At 41.1% G+C, this 26,846-nt stretch overlaps 1 protein-coding gene across 5 annotated transcripts in view; it reads right to left on the minus strand.

Annotated features, from left to right (window-relative positions):
- LOC138749850 (SHC-transforming protein 1-like) overlaps positions 1-26,846 on the minus strand; it is a 158,719-nt gene that overhangs the window by 23,096 nt on the left and 108,777 nt on the right. For 3 of the 5 annotated variants that reach the window (XM_069911800.1, XM_069911801.1, XM_069911802.1), the window contains exons 6-9: positions 18,420-18,471; positions 17,526-17,655; positions 14,527-14,701; positions 8,860-8,932 (exon numbers count right to left, since the gene is read on the minus strand). In XM_069911800.1, coding sequence (XP_069767901.1) covers positions 8,860-8,932; positions 14,527-14,701; positions 17,526-17,655; positions 18,420-18,471 — 430 coding nt within the window. Of the gene's footprint in view, positions 1-8,859; positions 8,933-14,526; positions 14,705-17,525; positions 17,656-18,419; positions 18,472-26,846 lie in introns of all 5 variants that reach the window. The other 2 variants (XM_069911803.1, XM_069911804.1) reach the window with 1 other exon arrangement.

Raw genomic sequence — 26,846 nt, forward strand, 5'->3', positions numbered from 1 at the left:
CCATAGAACACTACAGCACAGAAACAGGCCCTTGGCCTATCTAGTCTGTTATTCAGCCCACTCACACGGAACTGCACTTGACCCATAGCCCTCCATACCTCTCCCATCTATTTCTTAAGCATCAAAATTAAGCCCACGTTCTTCGCTTCAGCTGGCAGCTCTTTCCACACTCTCACAACTCTATTTTCCCTAATGTTCCCTTTAAACATTTCACCTTTCACTCTTAAACCATGTCCTCCAGTTCTTGTCTCACCTAACCTCAGTGGTAAAAGCCTGCTTGCATTTATTCTGTCTCCAGCCTTCATAATGTTTATTATGAGCTCCTGTTTTAGTAAAATAGGATTAACACTGTAAGGGATAGTATAGACAGGAGGGACTGAATGGTCACAGTTAACATTAAACATTTCACACAGGCATCATCACAAGTCACAGGCCAGTGACAATTTGATACATTGGAGGAACTGAGGGAAGGTTTGTCACAGTCTGTTCCAGATTCGATAAATTTGCAAAGACACAGGGATTTTGCAAGGGAGAACCATGCTGACGGCTGGAGAGGAAACATCTGTTTAAAACAGTTCTTGTGGCCAACCATTTTGTAGAATTCAAAGTGAAGCATGTTCTGTGAATGACTGGGCCTTTTAAGTGGATTAACCTGTGCAGGAGGGTCTTTTGGGAAGCCAAGTGCTTCATTTTGATTGTGACTAACAGTGGAAGTCACTTCGAGAGACTGCTTCATTTTAAGTGTGACTGGCAGTGAAGTTACTTGGAGAGACCAGTGCCAGGGTCTTGGAAGCTACGTGGAGGCCGCGCAGTTCGAGTCTTGCCTACGAAAGGACCAGGAGTATTATGACCACAGCTCTTGTGAGGATGGACATTTCTTCAAAGGCAACACAAGAAGAATTCGTGAGTCCTGTAGCAGCCACAACTCCAGTCTCCCCATCACTTCAACATTAATTCTGGGCATCAAACTTCAAAGGCTTCAACACTGAATTTGAAAGACTGAATTTTGAAGTAACTTTCTAGATTTTGCCTGGACTGGAATGGTTTGGGTATAACACACACACACACTCGCAATTCGTAACATATTGTATATCAAATCTCCCCCACATTCCCCTAAGGTACAGGGAATAAAGTCCTAATCTGTTTAACCTTTCCCTGTAACACAGTTCCTAAGTAACACCTCTCCTTGTATTTCAAGCTCCTCATTCCTCATTACATCCTCATAAATCTTTTCTGCACCCTTTCAAACGAAATGAGACCTTCTGTATACCTGGGTGACTAGAAATACTGTGACAGATTATGTTATATTTTATATAGATATGTTTTAAAGGAGATAAATTGTGGAGGTTTTTTAGTGTAGGTCACATACAAACACTTCAAAACAGATCTCATTTAAAATGCAGAGCTCTGCTCAAAGCAGACAGTCCAGGCTCCGAGTGCCTTTGCAAACACTTTAAAGAATGCCTATGATTTCACAAGTAGGTGTTAATTGGACATGCTGTGGAGTAATGGTTTTGGAAAGATGAACAAACTCAGAAGATTAGGTCCAGAACTGCAGGCTGTTCTAAGAGGGTCATGTGGATTTTCTCTGTGAGATAGCGAGAGAGAGAGAGAGAGAGAGAGAGAGAGAGAGAGAGAGAGAGAGAGAGAGAGAGAGAGAGAGAATTCAGTTCTACAGTTCAGCAGTAGGGACTAGAACATGACAAGCTGGAAAGCTTGTGGAAAAAACCCATTTGGAAGATGGGTTGTGAGTTCTTAGTTCAGCCTGGTCAAAGCCCTTGTGGTTCATACAAGAGGAGAGGACTGGCTGCATAATGTTTCACTTTAAATAAGAGAAACAAAAAGGAACTCTGTGATGACCTGAAAGAAAGAGGTTATCATCTGGAAAACCAAGATGGGGCAGGTTTCTTCAGTAATATTCTGGAGTGGTTGATCTGAAGGAATCAGTTGTGGGTATCCAGTGAACAACAAATCTCTCTCTGAAAACCGACAAGAACCTTCCTGAGCGGTAACCATTTACATTTCAAGCACCAAAGCCTGGTGAAATTCATAAATGTTAAATTCTGTACACAGTATAAGAATTGCCTGCAACCAGTGAGGAGTGAGAAGTGAGATTGGACTGTGAATCAAAGAACTTTTCTGAACTTACACACACATTACAAACATATGCGCTTAGAATTAGAATGGGGTTAAGTTACACTACGCTGGGAAAAAGTGCTGTAATGTTTTTACCATTTGCTGTTTTGTTTACTTGTTGGTTCCCAATTTTTGGGAAATCACCAAATTGCTCACAATGTATTAAGTCCTCCTGGAATAGGGGCAGCAGAGGTGACAATTATTTACCTTTAGAATACAGACAGGGCGCAGGTATAGAGTATAGTCATAGTGGGGTACCTTATTTAGTATGGGTTAATATAAGATCCCAAAATGGACCAGGGGAACAGAACGGCTCTAGAGGAGTAGATTTGATTTGTATTTCGGCCTCGACAGGTATTAAAAAGAGGAGTTTTAAAGAGATAGCACAAAGAAGATGGTGGGACAATGACAGACAGAATGTTAGACAGGATTGTACATGTAGCAGAGATAGAGTGAATACAGATGCTAATGTTCAGACAGGCTGCAACTCACAGGTTCAGTGATACTTATGCTAATGTTCACAGACAAGCTGCAACTCACAGGTTAAATGACAAGAAACACCCCTCCCCAACTTGGTCTCCTGTAAATCATCCTTTGGGTCACACAGACATTCGGAATGTTAAGAACCACCACTGTAAGGGGAGTTCTAGTTGTAAACGACGTAAGCTGCTCCAGAACACCACAGCTGCTTGGCATTTAAATCGTTTAATCAGATTCCAGGCAGCCTTGGAGATCATCACCGAACAGATAGTGATGGCCCTGAAGTTATGGGCTGAAGAAAGATGACAAATACCTGTCTGGGTCGGCCCCTATTGTGTACTTTTGATTACAGACATTGCAGAGCGAACTAAAGAAAAGGGGTGGACTCACATAGAACGAATTAAACAAGCTGCTGATCCACGGACTAAAGACATTGATAATCTACCCTCCACCTGGCGTGGAGTCCTTCATCCTTCTAATCTGAAAGTTCAACAAAACCGCCTGGCTCTCGATTACTCGTTGGCTGCTGAAGGCAGCGTTTGTGAAAAACTGGTTAATGACTGTAGAGCTCGTCGAAAGAACCAAAGACTTGTTGATCCAAACCAAGGCTTTTATTAGCAAAAGACCGGAGCTCTTCACAGGTGGCCGACCAGTCCGGAATGATCCGACCTGGCTAGGGACACAACCCTTTAAGGCCCAAACAATAGGTGTGGCTTAGCTCTCAGCCAATCGCTGTAAGCACCGTCTAGATACAGTAACTATATACACTATGTACATTGGTGATAGATCTGTACTATCACAATGACAATGCTCACAACGGTCAGGCGGTTAAAGACACTTCTTCAGGAGTTCAAAAATCTTCCCATGCCCAGGTTCAGACTTGGCAACCTTAGTCCGGTGTGGGATGGACTAGACTTTTTATTGGTAACTGGAGTCTGATACCCACAGCCCTTATAGCAGCTGGACTCGCTATTCTGGCCATTATGGTGCTCCCCTGCCGAAAGACTTGTGTGCAGTATTTAATTCAATGGACCCCTCGTCAGAACACTATAACCCAAAGGATGTATGTATGTTTCCCAAATTCTGTCTGATGATGCTGTGAGAGATGCGTAAAACTGATATAAAAATATGAAGATGAGGAAACTAGTGTAGATATATGTGTAACTAATAAAGCCAGTATGAATAGGATAAGGATAGATATTAGAATGTAGGAAGTAAAGTTAGTCTGAATAAGATAAGGGTCTTCTAGCCCTAGACAGAATTAGCAAGTTCACCAGTATGAATAAGATAAGGATAGATAATAGATAATAGAATGTAGGAAAGTAAAGTTAGTTTGGATAAGATAAGGGTCTTCTTAGACAGAATTAGCAAGTTCTGCATATAAGAAGGTTGTAGCCCTGAGAGTCGGGAAGGTGTGAATTAGAACAAAGGCAGGTTTGTGAATAAGGACAATGACATGATGGGACACTGACAGGAACCCCCTGGTCCTCCAAGCTCACAGAAACAGCAGGTAGGCAGACAGGATTGCCTAATGCCAAACTTATCCAGGAGGCAGAAGAATGTTAGGCGGGGAGGGTCCCTCTACACTGAAATGAACTGTATAAAAGTTGGGTGAGCCCCAGTATCTGTGTGTATTCCCAGGGTAAGGGGAAGCACCCAACTTTGCATTGTTGTATAATAAATGTTCTTTGTTGTTCTCAATTTTTGTCTCGACCATATTCTGTGAAGGTACTTCTGTTTCTCACACCACATAGTAGTATTGAGTGGCATTGACAAATGTGGAATTGTGTTCCATCCACACTTCTGGTTGATTTGTCCAAAACACAGGCAGTTTGAGGGAAACTGCTGAGTTGTCCATTTTGGGTCCAAAAGCCTTTTGGGCCCGTTGGGGTCACCAATGTGGTCGGTGTATCATGGTGCAAAATGAAGAGTTGTAGTCAAGTTGAGTAAAAAAAGTTTACTGTTGGACCCATGCACTTTATAAAAGTCCGGGCTCCAGCCACCCCAGAGCCACTGTAACAATATTAATATTTGGGGAGAATTTATAAGATTTGGAGTAGGTCACATACATACACACATTTTAAAACAGATCTTATTTGAAAGACTGAAGAATTCACATTGTAGGATTTCTGGAGAATCTAAGCACCTTTCACAAGTAGGTGTCAATTGAACTGACATCATAAAATGCTTGACCATTGTCTTGTTATGCTGTCTATCAGTACCCTTTCTGCAAAGTGATCACAGGAAAGGTCACTCCTGGATTGTTTACCTAAGCTAACAACAGATGGGAGCAGAAGAAAACTCCTGTTGTTTTGTTCAGGAAGGTGGGGGTTTGGCAAGACATGAGTCACATGCTCTCTTTGGAGTTTCAGTTGGAAGAGAGAGAGTTGAGTTAACACCTCAGTCAGTCAGTGTGTGGGACACTGACAAGTAATTGAAAAGTGCAATCCATGGAAAACTGTTTGAAACTGATGAAAGCAAGTTGCAGAGCAGTAGATGCTGGAAGTGTTATCTGTCTGATGTTTCTCTTGAAATAGAGGAAGGAATGGATCTCTGTGGTATCTTGAAGAAAGAGGTGACGACCATCTAGAAGACCCTGATGGGGCAAGTTTCATCAGTGAGACCCTGAGGTCACTAGTACCTGTTGGAATCTAGGGGTTAAAACATTATGAAAGGAATGATTAATTAATAAGTTTATATGTACTGCATGGTTCAGGGAAAAAGAGGAATGTGATTAAGTGGCAATCACAGCATGGAGCAAAGTTGGCTGAGCAAAATTGTCTGCTCCCAAATACAGGGAGAGGAAATTCATAAAACGATTTAAGAGGAATGCTCAAACTGAAGGAGGTGGTGAGTAGCACAGGAGACACAGGCCAGACCAGAACAAAGAATGGCCTGCAAGAAACAAAGGGAATGGAAAACCAGTCTAGGAGAAAGATTAAGGCAGGAGGAGGTGTTAAAGAGAACAGCAGAAATTGGCCAGACAAGAACAGAATGGTGATTAGAAATATCTGGGGATGAATTAATTTCTGATCAACACAACAGGATAGTCTGGCCTGGAGGATTAAGATGGGAGTGCTACACCCCAGATATCTGCAAAACAGGAGATGACTTGTGATAACCCTTATGCAAAAAGATCTAGCAAAGGAAGCCAACTTTTGTTCTGTATGATAAAGTTGATCTATATAAACTGAGCCAACTGGACAATAGGAGTCAGTCTTGGGGAGTAGCTCACTGTGCAGGTGGCCTATGAACTAACGATTGACCCAGAGCTCTGTTAAGTTTTATTCTTGTGCTGTGTAATAAATTGACTGTTGAACCGAATACCTTCTCCTATCACTTCATTCAAAGAACACGCTGGACTCAGACTACACATAGACTAAATTAAGAGTAAGGTAAAGCCAGAGTCCGACATACCTCAGTTGTGAAATCCTGGCGCAACAAATATCTCTCTGCAAACCCTACAAGAACCTTCCTGAGCAGTAAACATTTATCTTTCAAGCACCAAGCCTGGTGAACTTTATACATGTTAAATTCTGTGCACAGTATGGTGATTGCCTGCAACCAAAGAACTTGGAAGAAGGAGGTGAGATTGAACTGTGAACCAAAGAACTTTTCTTGAATTTACATGCATATTACATACATGTGCGCTTAGAATTAGAAGGGGGTTAATTTGGGTTAGTTAAGTATTGAGTTAAGTTAATGTTTGATTCTATTTTCATGTTTGAAGTTGATTAATAAATACTTTTGTTTCAAAAACCACATCTTGGTGAATGTCTATTGCTGCTGGGTTTTGGGGTTCTTTGGGCTCTTAACTCCACACATAGCCAAAGGTGATGTCATCTGGTTTGATTTCCTGGCAGGCAAACCGCCACAGATGTGATGACCATGTGCTGTGTACTTTCTGTGTGTGTGTGTGTGTGTGTGTGTGGTGTGTTGTGTGTGTGTGTGTGTGTGTGTGTGTGTGTGTGTGTGTGTGTGTGTGTGTGTGTGTGTGTGTGTACCATAGTCCTGAGAAACACTGGTTGTATATGTGCAGTTAGTAAACTTAAACATGAATCAGAACTTGATTGTCAGTGTGGCTTCAGTCAGTTCCTGTGTTGTATGAATCAATGAGAAGGCGGAAGCAGAGATGGGATGGGAATTCCAAACTTGAAGCCTTGAGAACTGACGTCACAGCTGAACAATATTTCAGGATGATCACAGACCTGAGCCAGAAGAGTGCAGATACATTGAAAGGCACAAGGTGGTTACACAGATAAGGAGGGACAGTGTAATGGTTAGCAAAAAGCTGCTACAGTACCAGTGACCTGGATTTGAATCTGGCGCTGTAAGGACTTTGTGCGTTCTCCCTGAGTCTTTGGGTTTCCTTCAGATGCTTTGGTTTCCTTCCACATTTCAAACATGTACATACGGAGTTTGATGGTTAATTGGTCACGTGGATGTGTTTAGCCAGTGCAGGCTTGTGGCTGGAAGGATCTGTTATCATACTGTTTCTGGAACTTCAATTGTCTTTGGAGTGATTGGAAATCAGGGATGAAATATTTGCATGAATCAGATTCACCAAGCACTAAGTTTCTAGGGCAATATGAGTGGGGCGATAGAATGGTACAATCCAGAGACTGGCACTCAGCTCATTATTGACTTTGCTCATATATACTCATCCCATTTGCTCACATTAGCTAGGCCATGATCATTTAACTCCCTGTCTAAATATCTCTTAAATGTGGAGATTATATTTGATTCACAACCATAAAACACTGCAGCACAGAAAACTGGCCTTTCAACCCCTCTCGTCTGTGCTGAACTATTATTTTTCCTTGTCCCACTGACCTGCACCCACTCCATAGCCCTCCATACCTTTCCCATCTATGTATCTGTCCAAATATTTCTTAAATGTGTCCGCATTCACCACTTCAGCTGGAAGCTCGTTCCACACTCCCATTACTTTCTGTGTTAAGTAGTTCCCCTGATGTTCATTCTATACTTTTTTCCTTTCATCCTTAACCCATGTCCTCTGGTCTGTATCTCTCTGAACCTCAATGGAAAAAGTCTAGTTGCATTTGCACTGTTAATATTCCACATCATTTTGTTTACTTATATCAAATCTCCCCTCAATCTTCTACGCACCAGGAAATAAAGTTCTAACCTATTTAACCATTCCCTGTAACTCAGTTCCTGAAGTCTGAGAAACATCCTACTGTATTTTCTCTGGATTCTTTCTATCTTATTGATATCTTTCCTGTGGTTAGGTGACCAAAACTGCACACAATCCTCCAAATTTGGCCTCACCAATGTCATACAATTTTACCATAACATCCCAACTCTTATGCACAATACTTTGATTTATGAAGGCAAACATGCCAAAAGCTCTCTTTACAACCCTATCCAGCTCTGATGTCATTTTCAGGGAATTATGTATCTATATTCCCAGGTCCCTCTGTTCTACCACACTCTTCAGTGCCCAAACATTCACTGTCTACATTATTTCCTGCTTTGTCCTTCCAAAATGAAACACCTCACACTTGTCCGCATTAAGTTCCATCTGGCATTTTCATCCCATTTTTCCAGCTGGTCCAGATCCCTCTGCAAGCTTTGAAAACCTTCTTCACTGTCAACAACGCCTCCAATCTGCAAACTTGCTGATCCAATTTACCACATTATCTTCCAGATCATTTGTACAGATGACAAACAACAATGGTCCCAGCACTGTGGTCATACCTTTCCCGTTCCTCAGCTCCACCCATGTAGCCTCAGTAGACGAGTCCTCCGTTGTCTATCCTGCCCTGAGCACAGCTGTGATATTTTCCCTGGAAAGCAATGCCACTCCTCCCCCTTTCAACCGCCCCTCCTCCTTCACTAATGGCCACAATGCCATAATTCCACTTTTTAAGCTCAACTGCCTTTCATACAATACTCCTTGCATTGAAATAAAGGCACTTTAGAAAATTTTCACCGCATACAACCTATTGACTTCTCATGGTAGATGTAATAATAGTAAACTATACGCAACAGAAGTTGACTGTGTCAGAGAGGAGGTCTGGGCCACAAAGAAAGAGAATATTCAACAAGGAGGAAGGTCATTAGATTTTTGTCATAAAACCCATAGTTACAGAAAAATGTCATTTTTAATCAGAGAAGTCACACTTATAAAACAACCAATTATCAATCAAAAATGATTCCAAAATTAAAGTTACATTTCATAATGTTAATAGAACTGAAATCTGTCAAGTTGTAACATACCTGGCACAGTGAAAGTTTGTTTGTGTGGAATGGAATAATTTTCATAACTGGAGACTGATGGTGGTTTAGTTGTCTATAAAACAAAGTGTTCAATGTGAGGAGAATGGCCAACCTTTTCGATAAAAATGTAATAAATAAAAGTTAATATGCAATTATATTTCACATGTGCCATTACCCTAAACATAAATTCAACTGCTGATCAGTGTGCAATGATTATTTCACTCAGACTTGCCACAAGAAAAATCGATCAATCGCTGGCCAAATGTCAACGGACTCACTCAAACCTTGCTTCACTGTCATATTGTGCAGATAAAGGAAGACAAAAGGTCTTCCCTGGCCCTGCAATGGGGGTTAGGCAGAAGTTCAGACTGCGATTACTTGTTGAGAGGTGAATGGAGGGGAAGAAGAGAAGTGAGGTGTCATCATTCAGTGAGTGAAGGGTTGAGGTGTTGGTTGAGGATACTCAACCTGGCTATGTGGGTGAGGGTCAGCAGTGATGGGACAGGAGTGGGTGGTGGTAAGAAGGACTTTCTCTTAGGATGATAGGAAAAAGAATTTTTTTGAAGGGAAGCCTGTTTTGTGACATCCATTCTAAACTCTGTCCTCTCCATTCTTACCCATTGTTAGTCCTCATCAAAATCGAGGTCCTGAGTGTCATCAGATATGTCCTGAGCAGATCAGATTAAGTAATGTACCATCCATCAGTGCATCCAAAGCAGCCAAGTGTCATTGTGGGTGCGACATATGGAATTTGTTGTTGCCATCTGCCCATTTCATTGCAATGCATTGACTTGACTCAACAACCAAAGTATTAGTCTGATCATCCTGCCACTTAAATCAAGGAGACTGACTCAAATCTCCATGGGCCCTGAGGACAGTAAAATCCTCAGTATTCAAGCAACAACAATAAAAATATGAAGAAATAAATAAATAGTAAATAAAGAAATAAATAGATAAATAGATAAGTAGATAAAAGTTTAAAGGTTCTCTGAAGCAACACACAACCCCTTGGGATCAAACATTCAGCCAGCGGAGCGCCCCGGTCATGCTCCACTCACAGCAACTGTTTGAATAAAGTTTCGATAAAGTTATGTTTGAATATGGCGGCGACCAGGATGAAGAGCTGGCAGGTGCCACCCACCACTGAGGCGACTCTCCCAAAGTGTCTTCCTATCCCTGCTTAGTTAGTCTTATCTTTATTAATATTAAGTATATTAGTAAGGCTTTATCTGTAAACTTGGGGGAAGGGGGGTTATTTATAGTGGTGCCATGGTTAGCTTTGCAGTTAGTGCAATACTGTTATACCACTAGTGATCAGGGTTTGATTTAAATTTATATTTTCTACTTTACTGGAATTATTTGATTAAAGTGAATTTTACAGAATTATGGTCTACAATACTGTTTTTTTTCCAAATACTTTACATTATGCATTGTCTTTTTTTAAATTGTTTATTTTTAATGCAGGTACTGGCTATGTGGGTGAGGGTCAGCAGTGATGGGGCAGGCATTGTAAGAGTATGTCTCAGACGATCTGAAAATTTGCATATCCGGAATCTGCTATCCCCTTAGGTGCAGGATACCGAGGATTTTACTATACATTTAATATTGAAGCATAACTGTTCCTCCTTTGCAGGGTGCTTGTTTCTTGCTGCCGTTGATTCTCCTAGTGCTGGGAACTGGATCAAGATCCAGAATGTCAAAGCAAACATCATTAACAAGCCAATGAATTCATGGCATTAGGGCTGTTGGGCTTCGCCAAACTCTTTCTTCCTCAAAAATCTTAAGATTTATTCATCTTTCATTGTTCTTTCAATCTGTTCTACTTGTGTGTTTTATTTACCAGATGGGAAGTTACAGCAGCCACATGGTGCAAAACTCTAGCTCAGAGGCTCACACAGGATGAGAAGGAGAAAAGAAGAACAATAATGATTGGGGATTCAATCGTGGGAGGACTGACAGTTTATTCTGTGACCAAGATCAAGACTCCCAGATGTTATGTTGCCTTCTGGGTGTCTGGGTCAGGGACGTCTCCGATTGAGTCCACAGCATTCTTAAAGGGAGGGCAAGGAACCAAAAGTAAGGATGTCAGAATGGAATGCTATGAAGTCCTGCAAAACAAATATTGGGAATTAGGATGACGATTAACAAGGAGAATTAGTCCCAGTGCCACGTGCCAGTGAGAATAGGAATAGTGGAACAGAACGCATGAATGTGGTTGAGCAATTGGTGTAAGAGGGAAGGCTTCTGATTTAAAAACAATTAAGATCTCTTCTGGAGCAGAGGTGACCTGTACAAGAGGGACAGGTGTTGCAATTTCTTGCAAGAGGTTGGTTCAAGGTGCAAAACACTCACAGATTTCATAACATTTTTACAGACTCAGAGGTACCTGAGTCCAAACCATAAACAGTTAATGCTCTCATCTAAGGATCAGAACAATGGATTGTTTATCCAAGGAAAAGTGTCTGTTAAGAGAGAAGTCATATGATTATGAGTCATGTGTTTGGGACATTGAAACAGAAACAAAAAGTAGTATTGATCAGCAAGTCACCAAAAGACACTGAAGTGAAGACTTTGTGAGAATTGGACACTTTTGTTGTTTCTCTTTGTTAGGGAAAGCAGTGAACCACCGTAACCATTGTAATGGTCATTTTGATTGACCCATATCTAGGTAAAAGAAGCAGAATGGACCACCATTCCGATGGTTATTTCATCTGATCGTCACCTAAGTTTTTGAAAGCATCGTGAAGTCACATTTAGTTTCCCCTAAGCAAGGAAGAGGAGAGAGTTGTGAAAATCATTTGTATGAAAGAACATTTCTCTGGAAGCAACTCAACAGGATTCATGAGCTTTGAGCAGTCTGATCACTTAGTGTCTCATCTACTTCCTAATTACTTCTGAATATAGTTTAAAGGTCCTGAGTTTCAACACAGGATTTAAAAGAGTGGACTTTGAATTGACTTTCCCAGAATTGTGCCTAAGCTGTAATGGTTTAGGAAATACACACACACACACACACACACACACACACACACACATATTCTTTTGTGCATAGTTGGGGTTACGTTTAGATTTAAGTAAGATGTTATATTATTAGTAATTATTAATAAAAAAATATTGTTTTTAAAATAACATGGTGAATTTCTATTGCTGCTAGTCTGCAATGTAACACAGGTAACAGCTGAACTGGAGAGGGAACAATATTCTGGCAGGAGATTTGCTAGATTAGAAGGAGGCTTTAACCTAGTCTAGACTGTTTAACCAATCTTGTGGAGATTTTCGAAGAGGTTACCAGGAAGGTTTACAAAGGAAAGGCTGTGGATGTTGTCTTCATGAACTTTAGTAAGGCCTTTGACAAGATCCCACATGGAAGGTTAATCAGGAAAGCTCAGACGCTGGTATTCATGGTGAAGTAGCACACTGGATTCGATAATAGCTGAATAGAAGAAGCCAGAGAGTAGTGGTGGACGATTGCTTCTCAAACTGGAGGCCTGTGACTAGTGGGTGCCCTCAGGGATCGATGCTGTGACTACTGTTGTTTGTCATCTATATCAATGATCTGGATAATGTGGTAAATTGGATCAGCAAGTTTGCAGATGCTACTAAGATTGGAGGTATTATAGACAGTGAAGAAGGTTTTCAAAGCTTGCAGAGGGTTCTGGACCAGCTGGAAAAATGGGCTGAAAATAGCAGATGGAATTTAATGCGGACAAGTGTGAGCAGTTGCATTTTGGAAGGACAAACCAAAAAATGGCATACATGGGCACTGAGGAGTGCAGTAGAATAAAGGGATCTGGGAATACAAATACATAATTCTCTGAAAATGGCATTAAAGGTGGATAGGGTTGTAAAGAGAACTTTTGGCATATTGGCCTTCATAAATCAAAGTATTGAGTTTAGGAGTTGGGATGTTATGGTAAAGTTGTATAAGATATTGGTGAGGCCAAATTTGGAAGATTGTGTGCAGTTTTGGTCACCTAACCACAGGAAAGCTATAAATAAGATAGAAAGAGTGCAGAGAAGATTTACCAGGATGTTGCCTGGACTTCAGGAACTGAGTTACTGGGAAATATTAAACAGGTTATGACTTTATTTTCTGGAGTGTAGAAAAATTAAGGGAGATTTGATAGAGATGTTGAAAATTATGAGGGGAATACACAGAGTAAATGATTTTTCCACTGAGGGTAGGTGAGATACAAACCAGTGGACATGGGTTAAGAGTGAAAGGGGAAAAGTTAAGGGGAACATGAGGGGAACCTCTTCACACAGAGAATGGTGGGAGAGTGGAATGAGCTTCCAGCTGAAGTGGTGAATGAGGGCTCAATTTTAACATTGAAGAAGAATTTGGACAGGTACATGAATGGGAGAGGTATGGAGGGCTATGAACTGGGTGCAGGTCAGTGGGACTAGGCAAAATAAAATGGTTTGGCACACACTAGAGGGGCTGAAGGATCCTGTTACAATGCTGTAGTGTTCTATGGTTCTATGGCAGAAGCTGGGAATCCAAGATGGAGAGAGGCCAGAACAAATGAGGGAGAGTGAGAAAGACAAAGGAAATGCATGAACAGAACAGGATGGTGGAAGTCAAGCTTTGTTGTAAGATAGGTAAACTTTGTTGTGTTTATTTTAACACAAGAAGGTCAACACGCAAAGAGGACGTTGGGCACGGATGGGTACAGAACAATGGGACGTTGTAGCCATAATGGAGACATGTTTTGAAGGAGACCTTGGTCCAGAAGGTCAATGTTCTGGGGAATCATAGTTACAGATGTGATAGGAACAGTGGAAAGAGAGGTGGGGGAGGGGGGCTGTTGTAATACTGGTCAAAGAAGTTATCACTGTCATCTTCAGAGAGGATGTTGCTGGAGAGCTTTCATGTGAGGCAGTGTAGTGGGAATCAGGAGCACAACAGAGTGGACAGCTTGATTGGTGTAAACTGGAGGCCACCACTCGCTGGGAGATAGAGGGTCAAATATGTCAAGTAGCAAAACTATAATTTAGGTGTGCCTAACTAGACAAATACAGCACTATGGTGAACCACTTTTGTATGTATTTTTCTGGTCGGGCACTCCCATTGGCCGGCTTTAGCTGTGGCTCCTCCCACATATTCCTGTATAAAGGTGACTTATGGCCCCTACTCAATGCAGGTCAATTGAGCAGTATGGTTGTGCCTTTGTTCTTTAGTGAATAAAAGCCTTTTAGTATCTTAACCTCAGTCTTTGAGTAATTGATGGTGCATCAAGCACAGAAACAGGTTGGGAGGGGATTGGATGGAATGGGCCTGATACAGTCCAGTGGACAAAAGCAGGGTGCTCATTGTTTAGCACAGACAGGCTGGGCCTGTGAGCCAGTTTCTGCACTTTCCACTGTTGACTTATCTTTTCTGCAGGATTGCATAAGGTACAAATAAATAATTAAATGAAACTTTGGAGCACACGTATTTAAGATGAGCGGAAGGAAGTTGAGGGAGATTTTCAGGGCAAATAATTTACACACAGTAGTGGGTTCCTGGAACGGGCTGCCAGGAGGATTTTAGGATGCAGTATCTTTCAAGTGATTTCCCACTGATACACAAAAATAATTTTAGCCCTTTCAAATTAAATGTTTAGCTTGAGAATTAACTATTTCTAACATTGGAATATTAATAAAGATTGCTTCTATTATGCTAACCTGTGAAAGGTTTCCATCCTGAATCATTTGAATACTATTATTCTGGATGGCCAAATCTTCGTCTACTCTTGTATTCTGCAGTCCTGCAGCAGAGGCCAGTTTACCTGGGAGTTCATTGCAGTATCCATGCTTCCAATTTTCATTGCCCACATTCCAGACAGCAAGGCCAGCTGTTCTGCTGCATAGAATTAGCAACAAGGACATCAGGAAAGCATCTGTAACTACACTGACATGACCTCATACACTGCCAAAATAAGGCCACATGCAAATAGGATTAACAACTCTGGGCACTGTCCTCCAGATGCCATTAACATAGACATCTCCATTTTCTGTTAAATCCCTCCCCTCAATGCTTGTGTCTCTTCTCCTCCATCTCCTGGGTCTGATGGACTATACCCCAGAGTTCTAAAACAGTAGTGATCTTTCAAGAATCACTAGATTCTGGAATGGTTCTGGAGGACTGGAAAATTGCAAATGTCATGCCACTTTAAGAAGGGAGGGAAGCAGAAGACAAGAAACTATGGGTCAGTGAGCCTGCCTTCTAATATGTTAGAATCATTTATTAACGATGGAAGCACATAGTAAAATAGGCCAAAAACAGCATGGTTTCCTCAAGGGGAAATCTTGTCTGGAATTCTTCAAGGAGATAACAGGAAGGAGAGTGAAAAGGAGAGTCAGTGCTGCAGTTTACTTGGATTTTCAGAAGACATTTGACAAGGTTCTGGACATGAGACTGCAAAAAAAGATAAGAGCCCACGGCATTACGGGAAAGATATTAGAACAGATAGAAGATTGGCTGCCTGTAGCAGGCACTGTTACGGCTAGCCTTTTATGGCTAGCTCCCAGAGACCAGTGGTGTTTCACAAGGCTTGATGCTGGGACCACTTCTTTTCATGTTATATTTCAATGATTTTGATGATAGAATTGATGGCTTTGTGGCAAGTTTTCAGGCAATACAAAGATAAGATGATGGGCAGGTAGTGTTGAGAAAGCACTAAGTCTACAGAAGGACTTTGACAGATTAGGAAATTGGGCAAGTGTGATGCTACCACTATGTGTATAGATGTATGTATGGGCTGGCCCATTCCCTGAACCTGTGACTCCTCCCTCTCAGTTACCCCCATAAAGGCTGTTATGCCCAAACCCCTCCCTCAGTACCTGCCTTGGAACCGGGCCAGCAACATGCAAGCAGTGCTGACACTTTAAGTTGATTAAAGCCTATTAATCACAACTCTCTGTCCGATTGTGGTTGATTGATAGTACAGCAAGGAAATGGCGGATGGAATATAGTGTAGTGTGTGATCAGGGCTTTTGGTGGAAAGAATAAAAGTATCGACTATTTTCTAAATGGGCAATGAGTTCTGAAATCAGAGTCCTCGTGCCAGACTTCTTAAAGGTTAACATTCAGGTAGTGTCTGTGGTAAGGAATACAAATGGAATGTTAGCATTCATTTCAAGAGGAATAGAATATAAAAACAGGGATGTGATGTTGAGGTTTTATGAGGCATTGGTCACACTGCACTTGGACCATTGTGATCAGTTTTGGGCTCCATTTCTAAGGAAGGATGCATTGGCATTGGAGAGGGTCCAGAGGAGGTTCACTAGAATGATCCCTGGAATGAAAGGGGTTTCATGTGAGGAGTGTTTGATGACTCTGGGACTGTAGTCGCTGGAGGGGGGGATTTCATTGAAACCCATCAAATACTGAAGAGCCTGGATAGGGTGGTTGTGGAGGATATTTCTCTAGTGAGAGAGTCTGGGACCAGAGGGCACAGCCTCAGAATACAAAGATAACCCTTTCAAACAGAGGAGGTGGTGAATATTTGGAATTCATTGCTTTGGATGGCCATAGAGGCCAAGTCAGTGGGCCTATTTAAGTCAGAGGTAGATAGGTTGTTGATCAGAAAGGGAATCAAGGTTTCTGTGTAGATTCAGGAGAATAAGGTTGAAAAGGATAGTAAGTCATTCATGATGGAATGGCAGGTCGACGATGGACCGCTCTGCTGGAGCTGCTGTAACGGCAGCACTGCCATTGGTGTAGACCAGAGACCCGACGCTCCACTGCACAGTCCTACTACTGTCAGCTCTGTACAGGCTTAAAATGGCCTGTTAAAGGAGCCAAGAGTAGTTTATTTTAAAATTCTACAACGACAATGTCTGGGCCCAACATGGCAACGTCTCTACAGCCTCAATGGGATGCAGACTCTCGGAGACCAGAAAACAGGAAACCACTCGCTGTTTGAGAAGGAGAAGCAGAGACGACCCACGGGGATGGTGACCAGAGCGACGGATCAGTGAGGGGTTCAGAGGCTGAAAAACACATTGGAAGTGGGCTGTTGGTGACTCAAGGTGAGCAACCCACACCAGGTTGCGGACTGATGGAGACAGGCTGAAGGGGTATCTGGTATCAAAACCAGGATGGAGAGGGTGCCGAGGGTGCTAAAAGCTTCCTCATCATGTCTGAAGTTTGAACCTGGAGCTCGGGTTGCTGGGGAATCCAGGTGTAAAATTATGCAAAATTGGTCGAACAATTAAACAATTGCAAAAGCTGGAAAACTTTAAAAAAATTGAAAATGCTGGACACACTCAGCAGGTTTCCTCCAATGTTATCTAGGTAGCCCTGCCCTCCACTATCAGAGATACTTTCGTTGTCCTCTCCTCCCCTCTCCATCTTCTCTGCAATTTAAAATAGCTTTCCCAATCCCACTGGAAGGTCTTCACGGTGAAAAGTTCATGCTATTTCTGTTTTCACAGACACTAACTGACCTACTGAGTTTTCTCATATTATTTGAGAAAACACAGTAATCCTTCTCCATAAATGTGGAAAACTTCTATGAAATAAAATAATGAGGACAGCCATGTCTATCCAATTGTAGATTCAGTCACAGTCAAGAAAGCAGTGAAGACATCATCCTTGGTTTACAGGAGTTATCTTGACATTGTCATGACATTATACAACATGGGGCCTTGAAATGACGATGGAGATTTGAGGCACTCACCTCTCATTATTTGTCTTGATGACTGTATGTGGATTCTTCAAGTATTGTTTGAAACGAAGTTCAAATGCTTGTCCTATGCTATTAATAACACATTGCGCAAGACCATCAAAACACTCCAAAATATGGCATGCTGAAAGAGAATACAAGGACAAAACTCACATTCATTACTTCAGAAATGATTGTTGAGCAAGCTTTAAAATATTAGAAAATTCTGACATTAGATAACCTATCCAACTCATTGGTATTACAGCATTTCATTTTATATTGCTTTAAGAAAGAGCATCAATGCACTAATATCCAGTTGTGCAATATGAGAAAAAAATTGTTCACAATATTTAGTTATGTATTCAATGATAAAGATAGATAATTGGTGAAGATCTTGAAATAATTTAGTCCACAATTATCAACAGTCAGGGTTGTAGTTAGCTCACAATTGTACACTGGAGTAACACCTCAGTGTTTACAGTCTGTCCTCGTGATATTGTGCTTCTTGCAGTAAACACACAAAACAAACATGGCATGTTTGACAGCCAATTCTCCAAGGACTAAAATAGATTTGTATGGCCATAATGAGTCCAATTATATTTATTGTTGGAATGGAGATTGAAAAATGAAATTGCTGATGGAAGAAAGATATTTGCCACCTCACTCTTTTGTTAATTGGGAGGCTTCTTAAATAACTTAGATATGCAAGATTCAAATAACAGAAGAGACTTTACTTACTGATGCCTTCCACCATCTCAGGAAACTGTTCACACCCACTCATATACATATACATACGCCCCACAGTGGTGCATTACAGTTACTACAGTGAGAAGGGTGTATTCTTATGCAGTTACAAAATAGTTCACATTATCCTGACTATATAACACTGGTAATCCATAAAACTGTTACCTCTTTGATTGACTGGGTCTTTTGCTACATAAGCAACATAATTTCTTGTATCCTAAAATATAAGAGAGTCAACACTTAGAACATGAGGCAAAACATTCAACATTATTCCAATATTATATGTTGAACTTAACCTAAAGATGATGAGACTGACCAGCCCATTGGACTTGAATGAAAATGCAGTAGACTTAAATAGAAACAAAATTTGAGAGAGAGAATTATATATATATATCATACAAAGAAGTTTAAAAAAGGCCCTTTCCTCTCAAATTGTTGGCATTAAAACCATATTGTGCATTATCCCAATGCTATGTGTGGAAATTACTTGAAGAATAGAAACTTCAAAGGGAGGTTTGTGAAGAATATCATCAGGCTTTCCTGTGAACCACTGAATTTAAAATGCCAGTGAGGGTCCCAGAATAAATTGTAACAAAAGAGGGCAGTGTTTCCAGGCAGCATTTAAATGGACATATCATTCTACGAGCAAGACTCAGAAAGGTAGCTTCCACCCTTAACTGAATGGAGAGATGGTGAGAAGTGTGTGGAGGGAGTGGTTGCACCCAAACAGTCAGAGTTTAAAGAGTGAACACGAGCTAGACCACCACAGTAGTTAAGGCAAAAATGCCTTGTATTAAAAGCACACCAATATGCTGGAGGAACTCAGCCGGTCTTGCAGCGCCCAGAGGAGATAAAGATACGTTGCTGATGTTTCGGGCCTGAGCCCTTCTTCAAGGTATAAGCTGAATGAGCAAACAACAGGAACTTTCAGAATAGAGACAGTGTTGGCTGGGGGAGGGGTCCAGACCAACAGAAGGTGTTAGTTGGATATGATATGGGGAGAGGTGTGAATTGAGAATTGATTTTGTCTGTGTGAAAGGAGACAGGGAAAAAATGAGAGAGGCAGAGCTGGGGGAAGGTGATGGGGGAGGTTTTAATGAAAGCCATTTGGACGGTGCCCAGACGGGTGTTGTTACTCCAATTGTATTATCTGTGGTTACAGGAGGTCACAAGTATTAATCCAGAAAATAAGGTTTATATAGGTCAGCACCATTTTATCTCCAACCAGCTGGTATTAAAATTAACCTCCCATTTCCATTAAATCTCTCCCCTCTATCTCTCTCTTTCCTTGTCCCTTTGTCTCCCTTCCTCCGGTTCCCCATCCTTTCCTTTCTCTGATCAAACATACCCTTCTTAGCCCTCTGCCCCTCTCACTTCTCAGCTTTGTTTGGGTCTCTTCTACCCTCTCAACCTGTTAGCCTGTGTTGATTCCTTCCTCACTCCTCGCCACCTCCCCTCTCCCACCATCTTTTTATTCAGACATTAACCTGATTTTTTGGTTATTCCTGAAGATGGTTACCTTTTACTGTACTTCCAATGGACGCTGCGTGACCTGCTGAGGTTCTCCATTACATTTGTGCATTGCACTCGACCCCAGCATCTGCAGATTTTCTCATTTAACTCAAAGTTCAAAATCTCTCTGCAGAGAGACTTCCTTTGTGTTGCACTCCTGTCATTAGGGGAGTTGTCCTGAACGGAGACCTACTCTCCCTCCAACAGCCCTACCACTCATAGACTGTTCAAGTGAACCGGTACGGACTTGAAGGGCCGACATGGCCTGTTTCCATGCTGTAAATGGTTATATGGTTATATGGTATAGTGGGAGAAAAACGAGAGAAACTCCCACTATGAGCACCCAGAAATGTGCACACCCAGATTCACACCACTTCAGCCTAGCCAGGCGCAGTTAAAATACAATATTGTAGAAAAAGATTATTTCACATTCTGCTAGAACCATAGAACATACTGGACGGAAACAGGCCCTTCAGCCTGTTATTCTGAATCCCCACTGACTCCATACCTCTCTCATCCATGTAACTATCCAATTTTTCTTAAATGTCAAAATTGAGCCCACACTCACCATCTCAGCTGGCAGCTTGTTCCACACCCCCATCACTCTCTGTGTGAAGAAGTTCCCTTAATGGCCTTGTACAATGATCCAAAAAAGCTGAAGTAGTAACTAATGGACAAATATCTACTTCATTTCAACTGATGGGATGTCCTCTATCTCCTGCATTGTTTATATTAGCTATGGAACTACGAGCAGAAGTAATTAGGAGTGAAATGGGAGTTGGATCTGAATATTTTTATTGATGAAAAAAGATGGACAGATCTTTGTCAGGATAGTATGACAAACATTATTAATGTAAGATATAGATTTGTTCAGTATAATTTATTACATCACTTATATTTAACACCACAAACACTGAATAGAATGAAATCAGATTTATCAGATCAATGTTTTAAGTGTAGTGAAGAGACAGGTACTTTTTTGCATTCAACTTGGTCATATCCTAAGGTAAAACCTTTTTGGGTGGACGTAGGGTGGACTTATGTTACAGGTATACAATTTCCATTAAACCCAGGTTTATTTCTATTGGGAAACACCTTCCCCCAGCTCTGCCTCTCTCACTTTTTCCCTGTCTCCTTTCACACAGACAAAATCAATTCTCAATTCACACCTTTCGCTGCATATTAAACAATGCAGGAGATAGAGGAAAAAGACCCAAACAAAAATTGTCAACACATCAAATGAAATTTGTTAAAATAGCATTGGCAGTAAAGAGGAAATGTATTGCAGTGACTTGGAAATTGGATTTATACATATATATGGGAAGATGCCATGCAGAAATCCAAAGCTGTATCCTGTGAGAGAAAATGACATATAATTTTGAAATAAATACCCTATATTTTTGCAAATTTGGAGCCCATGTACACAAATTTTGGGTATAAATATGTCAAAATATTCTTCAGGCCCCTTAAGCCCTGTGTTAACCTTTTTCCTTAAAATGAAAATATTCATATCAAATCTGTTGAGTTCTGGGACAGTCCATGATACTATATTATTTCTTTTTCTTTTCTTTTTTTATATTATATATAATTCTTCATATGCATATATTATTCTTTAAGATGGCAGAGGGATTTGGAGAGGGAGGGAAGGGGAGGGGTTATAACCATCAAGTAATGAATGCAATTTTCTTTAGTTTGAATACTTATTGTATAATTACATGTTTGGAAATTTTTAAATAAAATATTTAAAAAAAAAGAAATTCCCCTAAAAATCCCTCTAAACATCTCACCTTTCAACATTCAGTGGAAAAAACTTGCTTGCTTTTATTCGATAGGGCAACATGGTTAGCATAGCGGTTAGCCAAAGCTATCCCAGTGCCAGCAACCCAGATTCGAATCCAGCACCGTCTGTGAGGAGTTTTTACATTCTCCTGATTCCCTCCCCCAATTTCAAAATGTACAGGTTTTTTGGGTGGCATGGGCTCATGGGCTGGAAGAGCCTGTTACCATGCTGGATGTCTAAAAAATGTTTAAATTCTATATCTCATAATTTTACATACCTCTATCAAAATCTCTCATTCCTCTAAGCTCCGGGAAATTGTAATTCAATCCCTCCAGTTCTGGCAACATCACTGTGGTATCAAAATTCCCATGGAAGGAGAGTGAGTAACCAGAGGCCTTTGTTCATATTGGTACAATATCACAGGGGGGAAAGGGGATGAGGTCCTGCAGACTTAATGTAGGGAATTAGGAAAGAGAACAAAAGAAGATAGAGTGAGAGCACAAAGGATGGAGGTCTCGGAACTTGTCGATGAGTTTTACTGACTGCAAATTGCTTGTTAATAATTGATTGGCTAATCACTGATTTGCAGCAGCCAATTAAAAGAAGTGAGGATCAAGTGGAGCATCCAATAGTGGAGAGGGTCAATGAAAGATCTGAGGCTTTGGCTTGAGAGGTTTGGGTGTGAAGAGTCCGAGCCAGTGGCCCAGGCGTTGATAGTGACGGTAACTCGTCAAGAGAAAACCTTCAGAGAGAAGACACAGGTGAGGGTTTAGGGCTGAGGAAGAGAGGAGTGAGGAGAGGTGTCTAGGCTTTGGTTCAGGAGCTGCGGTGAGTGGAGGGGTTGGTAGGGTGGCCCTTTCTAAATGACCAAAGTAGAGGCTTGCCCCCTTACGTTGTGCACGTGTGCGCACGTGCAAGGGGAAGTGCTGTGCGCACATTTATGCACAGCCACATGCAACGTTTGAGCAAGTAGGCGCATGCACACAAAACACGCACAGCTTAGAGGGAACACAGCATCATAAAACTCAGAAGAACAAAAAGGTCAACCATTCTGTCTCCAACTCTCCACACCCCCACAGTCTACTGCATTAACACAAGGTAAGTTTTTAAATTTATTTTTTATTGAAGTTTAAACAAACATTTCCATAAAATGGATGTGACCATTGCAGAGACTTGGATGATGGAAGAACATCTGATCAAATGGAGAGGTAAAAGAGGAGGGTGAGAAGCACTGCTAATAGAAATAATATCGCAGCTACAAAAAGAGAGGACATTGTTGAGAGATCGTCAAATGAATTAGTGTGGGTGGAAGTCAGAAACAGGAAGGGAGTGATCACTCTGTTGAGAGTATTCTTTAGGCCCCCAAACAGCCTCTAAGATACCGAGGACCAGATAATTAATTTTTAACATTTAGACATATAGCACGATAACAAGCCACGAGTCCATTCTGCCCAATTTACACCCAATTAACCTACAACCTTCAGAATTTGAATGGTGAGGAGAAACTGGAGGCCCAGGAAAAATCCACTCTGACACTGGGCGAGCGTACAAACTCCTTTCAGACAGTGCTGGATACAAATCCCAATTGCTGGCCCCGTAAAGGCACTACGCTAACTGCTATGCCAACTGTGCCAAGCCCATATGTCGGCAGATGTTTGGAAAGGTGGAAGGTTGACTTCAACTTTCCTAATATTGACTGGAAAAGGTAAGACGTGGCAAAATTTGTTAGGTGTGTCCAAAAAGTATGTGGACCAGCCGAATGGAGGAGAGGCCATACTGGATCTAGTACAAGGAAATGAACTTGTTCAGGAAACAGACCTCTTGGTGGGTGAGCATTTGAGATGTTGATCTTAACTCTGGCCTGTTAACAGTCAGAGACAAGGATAGGAGCAGGAAAAATGAGGAAATCTTTAATTGGGAAACTACTAATTATGATGTATTGGACAGAAACTTGAGAGCATCAATTGGGAACAGATCTGCTCAGGGAAATGCAATGGAGAATGTTTAGAGATCACTTGCATGGTGTTCTGCACAAGTATGTCCCACTGAAGCAGGGTAAAGAGAGATGGAACAATTCTTCAAGAGGAAGAAGGAAAGAAGTACACATAAGGTTTAACCATATAACTATATAACAATTACAGTACGGAAACAGGTCATATCGGCCCTTCTAGTCCACACTGATTTAAGTGAACTCCACTAGTTCCACCTACTTGCTACTTGCTACCTGCCCATAACCCTCCAATTCCCCACATCTATGCACTCATCCAACCTCCTTTTAAATGACAAAATTGACCCTGCTGCAACTACCTCTTTAGGAAGGTCATTCCACTCAGCCAGCACTCTCTGAATGAAGAAACTTCCTCTTAAGTTAATTCTAAAGTTTTGTCCCCTAACTCTTAACTTATGACCCTCAATCCAATCTCTCCTACCCTCAAGAGGAAGAGCCTATTCACATCTACTCTTTCTATTCCCCTCATAATTTTATATACCTCTATCAAATCCCCTCTCAACCTTCTATGCTCCAATGAATAAAGATCCAGTCGACTCAATCTTTCTCCATATTCTAGGTACTGCAATCCAGGCAATATTTTAGTAAATCTTCTCGGCACCCTCTCTACCTTATTGATATCCTTCCTATAATTTGGAAACTAGAATTGTACACAATATTCCAAACTTGGCCTCATCAATGCCTTGAACATCACCTCCCAACTCCTATATTCTATGCCAGCATACCAAAAGCCTTCTTCACCACCCTATCTACATGAGAATCCACTTTCAAAGAATGATGAACTGTTATTCCAAGATCTCTCTGTTCCTCTGCATTCCTCAATACCCTCCCCTTCACTGCATATGTCCTATTTTGATTATTCTTCCCAAAATGAAGCATTTCACACTTATCTACATTAAATTCCAACTGCCACCTTTCAGCCCACTTTTCTAAGCTGTCCAAATCCTTTTCACTCCACGAAAATCATCCTCACTATCCACAACTCCCCCTATTTTTGTATCATTCGCATATTTACTCACCCAATTTACGACCCCATCATCCAAATCATTAATGTAAATGACGAACAACAAGGGACCCAACATCAACCCTGAGGCACACTGCTTGTTACTGGCCTCCATCCTGACAGACAGTTGACCACCATGATTCTCTGGTGACTATCTTCTAGCCACCATTGAACCAATATGACTACCTCAACATTAATCCCTAATGCCTGAACCTTCCTCTTATGTGGAATCTTATTGAAAACCTTACTGAAATCCAAATAGACTACATCTACCGCATACCTTCATCAATCTTTCTAGTTACTTCCTCAAAACTCTGGCAGGACTTGTGAATTTCAAGAATGAAACTTAAGGAGTGATTTGAAAGTTAGGAAGGGACATGAGAAGACTATGGCAAGTAGGATTGGAAGAACTAAGCCTCTCTAGATGTACATGAAGAACAAGAAGATGGCCAAGTGAATATAGGACCGCTCAGGCATAAAGGGGGAAAATATATGCCCAGAGGCAGAGGAGGTAGGGGAGGTCCCTAATGAATACTTTGCTCATTGTTCACCAGGGTGAATGTGCGGTCAGGGTAGAACACGCTGATGTGCTGAAGCATGTTGAGGCTAGGAAGAGTCAGTGTTGGATCTTCTGAAATACATTCAGATAGATAAATCCCTGGAAGTCATGGGTTGTAGCCCAGGTGGCTATGGGAAGTGCAGGAAGAGATAGTTTGGTGGGGGGTGTTGACAATGATGTTTGCATCCTCCCTGGACACAGCAGTGGTACTGGAGTATTAGAGGATGGCAAATGTACTTCAAGAAGGATTATCCTGGGAATTATAGACCAGTGAGTCATCAACCAGTGCAACATTCTGAAGAATTTACAAAGTAAGTGAATTAGGAAACAATCCTGCAACCACGTCCAGCTTCCAAATAAAACACTCATCATATGTGCTTCAACCCTAAGATCAGGGGCATGATAACATTCTCTACAAAACAAAGATCAGATGCTGCAAGTTTGGATCATGTACAAATATGATGTTATCTAGATGTTTTCATAAAGTAATTATGTTGTTAGTTTAGATCAATTTCTGGATAATCATGAAAGATTACACAGAACATTCCACACAGTACCGGCCCATGGTCTGACCTTGTTGTACTGACCTATGTAAACCTACTCCATAGCATTTTAACCCTTCCCTACCTCACATCCATAACCCTCTATTTTTCTTACATCCATATGAATATCTCTATTGTACCAGCCTTCATCACCAGTCCAGGCATCCACCACTCTCTGAGTAAAAACAGATGTCCTCTGGAAAAAGGTGCTGGCTTTCTGCCCCATCTAGATATTACTTAACCTTATATACAGGTACTTCTATGAAGTAACCTCTCATCACTCCAAAGAGAAAAGCCCCAGCTCTGTTAACCTTGCCTCATAAGACACGTTCTCCAAACCAGGCAATGTTCTGATAAATCACCTCTGCATCCTTCCTCTCAAAAGCATCTACACCCTTGCAGCAATTAGGCTACCAGAAATGAACCCAATACTCCAAAAGTGTGATCTATTATGAGTTTAGAGCTGCAATATTACCTCATGGCTCTTGAACTCAATCCCCTGACTATGAAGGCCAGCACACCATAGACCTTCTTAACCACCGTATAAAGTATCAGCCATTAACCATGTACTCTTGACTTCAAGTTCAACCTTCCAAAGTGTCCTGTATAATTGAGGGGGGGGCGGTGGGGGATGATAATACTATTACAGTATCTTTTTTTTCAGGGGTTTTTTTGTTTCTCTCTTTTTTTTCTTTGAGACCTTAAATTTTGTTTGTGTTCGAGCCAGGGGAGGTGCTTCGCCAATTATGGTGGGGTGTTTATAGAGATGACTTACGGCTGATTTAAATTTTGCTACTTTTAATGTTAACAAGCTTAATAATCTGATTAAGAGAAAGAGGGCATTGGCATATATTAAAAAATTGAAGGTCGACATTGCTTCTTTACAATAGACACATTTGAGCGAAAAGGAACATCAGAAATTCAAAAGAGATTGGGTTGGACAAGTTATAGTGTCTTCTTTTAATTCTAAAGCAAGAGGAGTCGCTACTTTGATCAATAAGAAGTTATCTTTGAAATTGGACTCAGTTTTTGAGGCAGCTGGTAGACTTTTGATTGTAATTTGATTGTTAATTGTAAAATCTATTCTGAATTTTGGACTTTAATGAATGTTTACGCTCCTAATATAGATAATGAGCAACTTATGGTAGATTCTTTTCTTAACTTAAGCCAGGCATATAATAAAATTAT

The sequence above is a fragment of the Narcine bancroftii genome, chromosome 14, assembly GCF_036971445.1.
Source record: "Narcine bancroftii isolate sNarBan1 chromosome 14, sNarBan1.hap1, whole genome shotgun sequence".
Classification (NCBI taxonomy): domain Eukaryota; kingdom Metazoa; phylum Chordata; class Chondrichthyes; order Torpediniformes; family Narcinidae; genus Narcine; species Narcine bancroftii.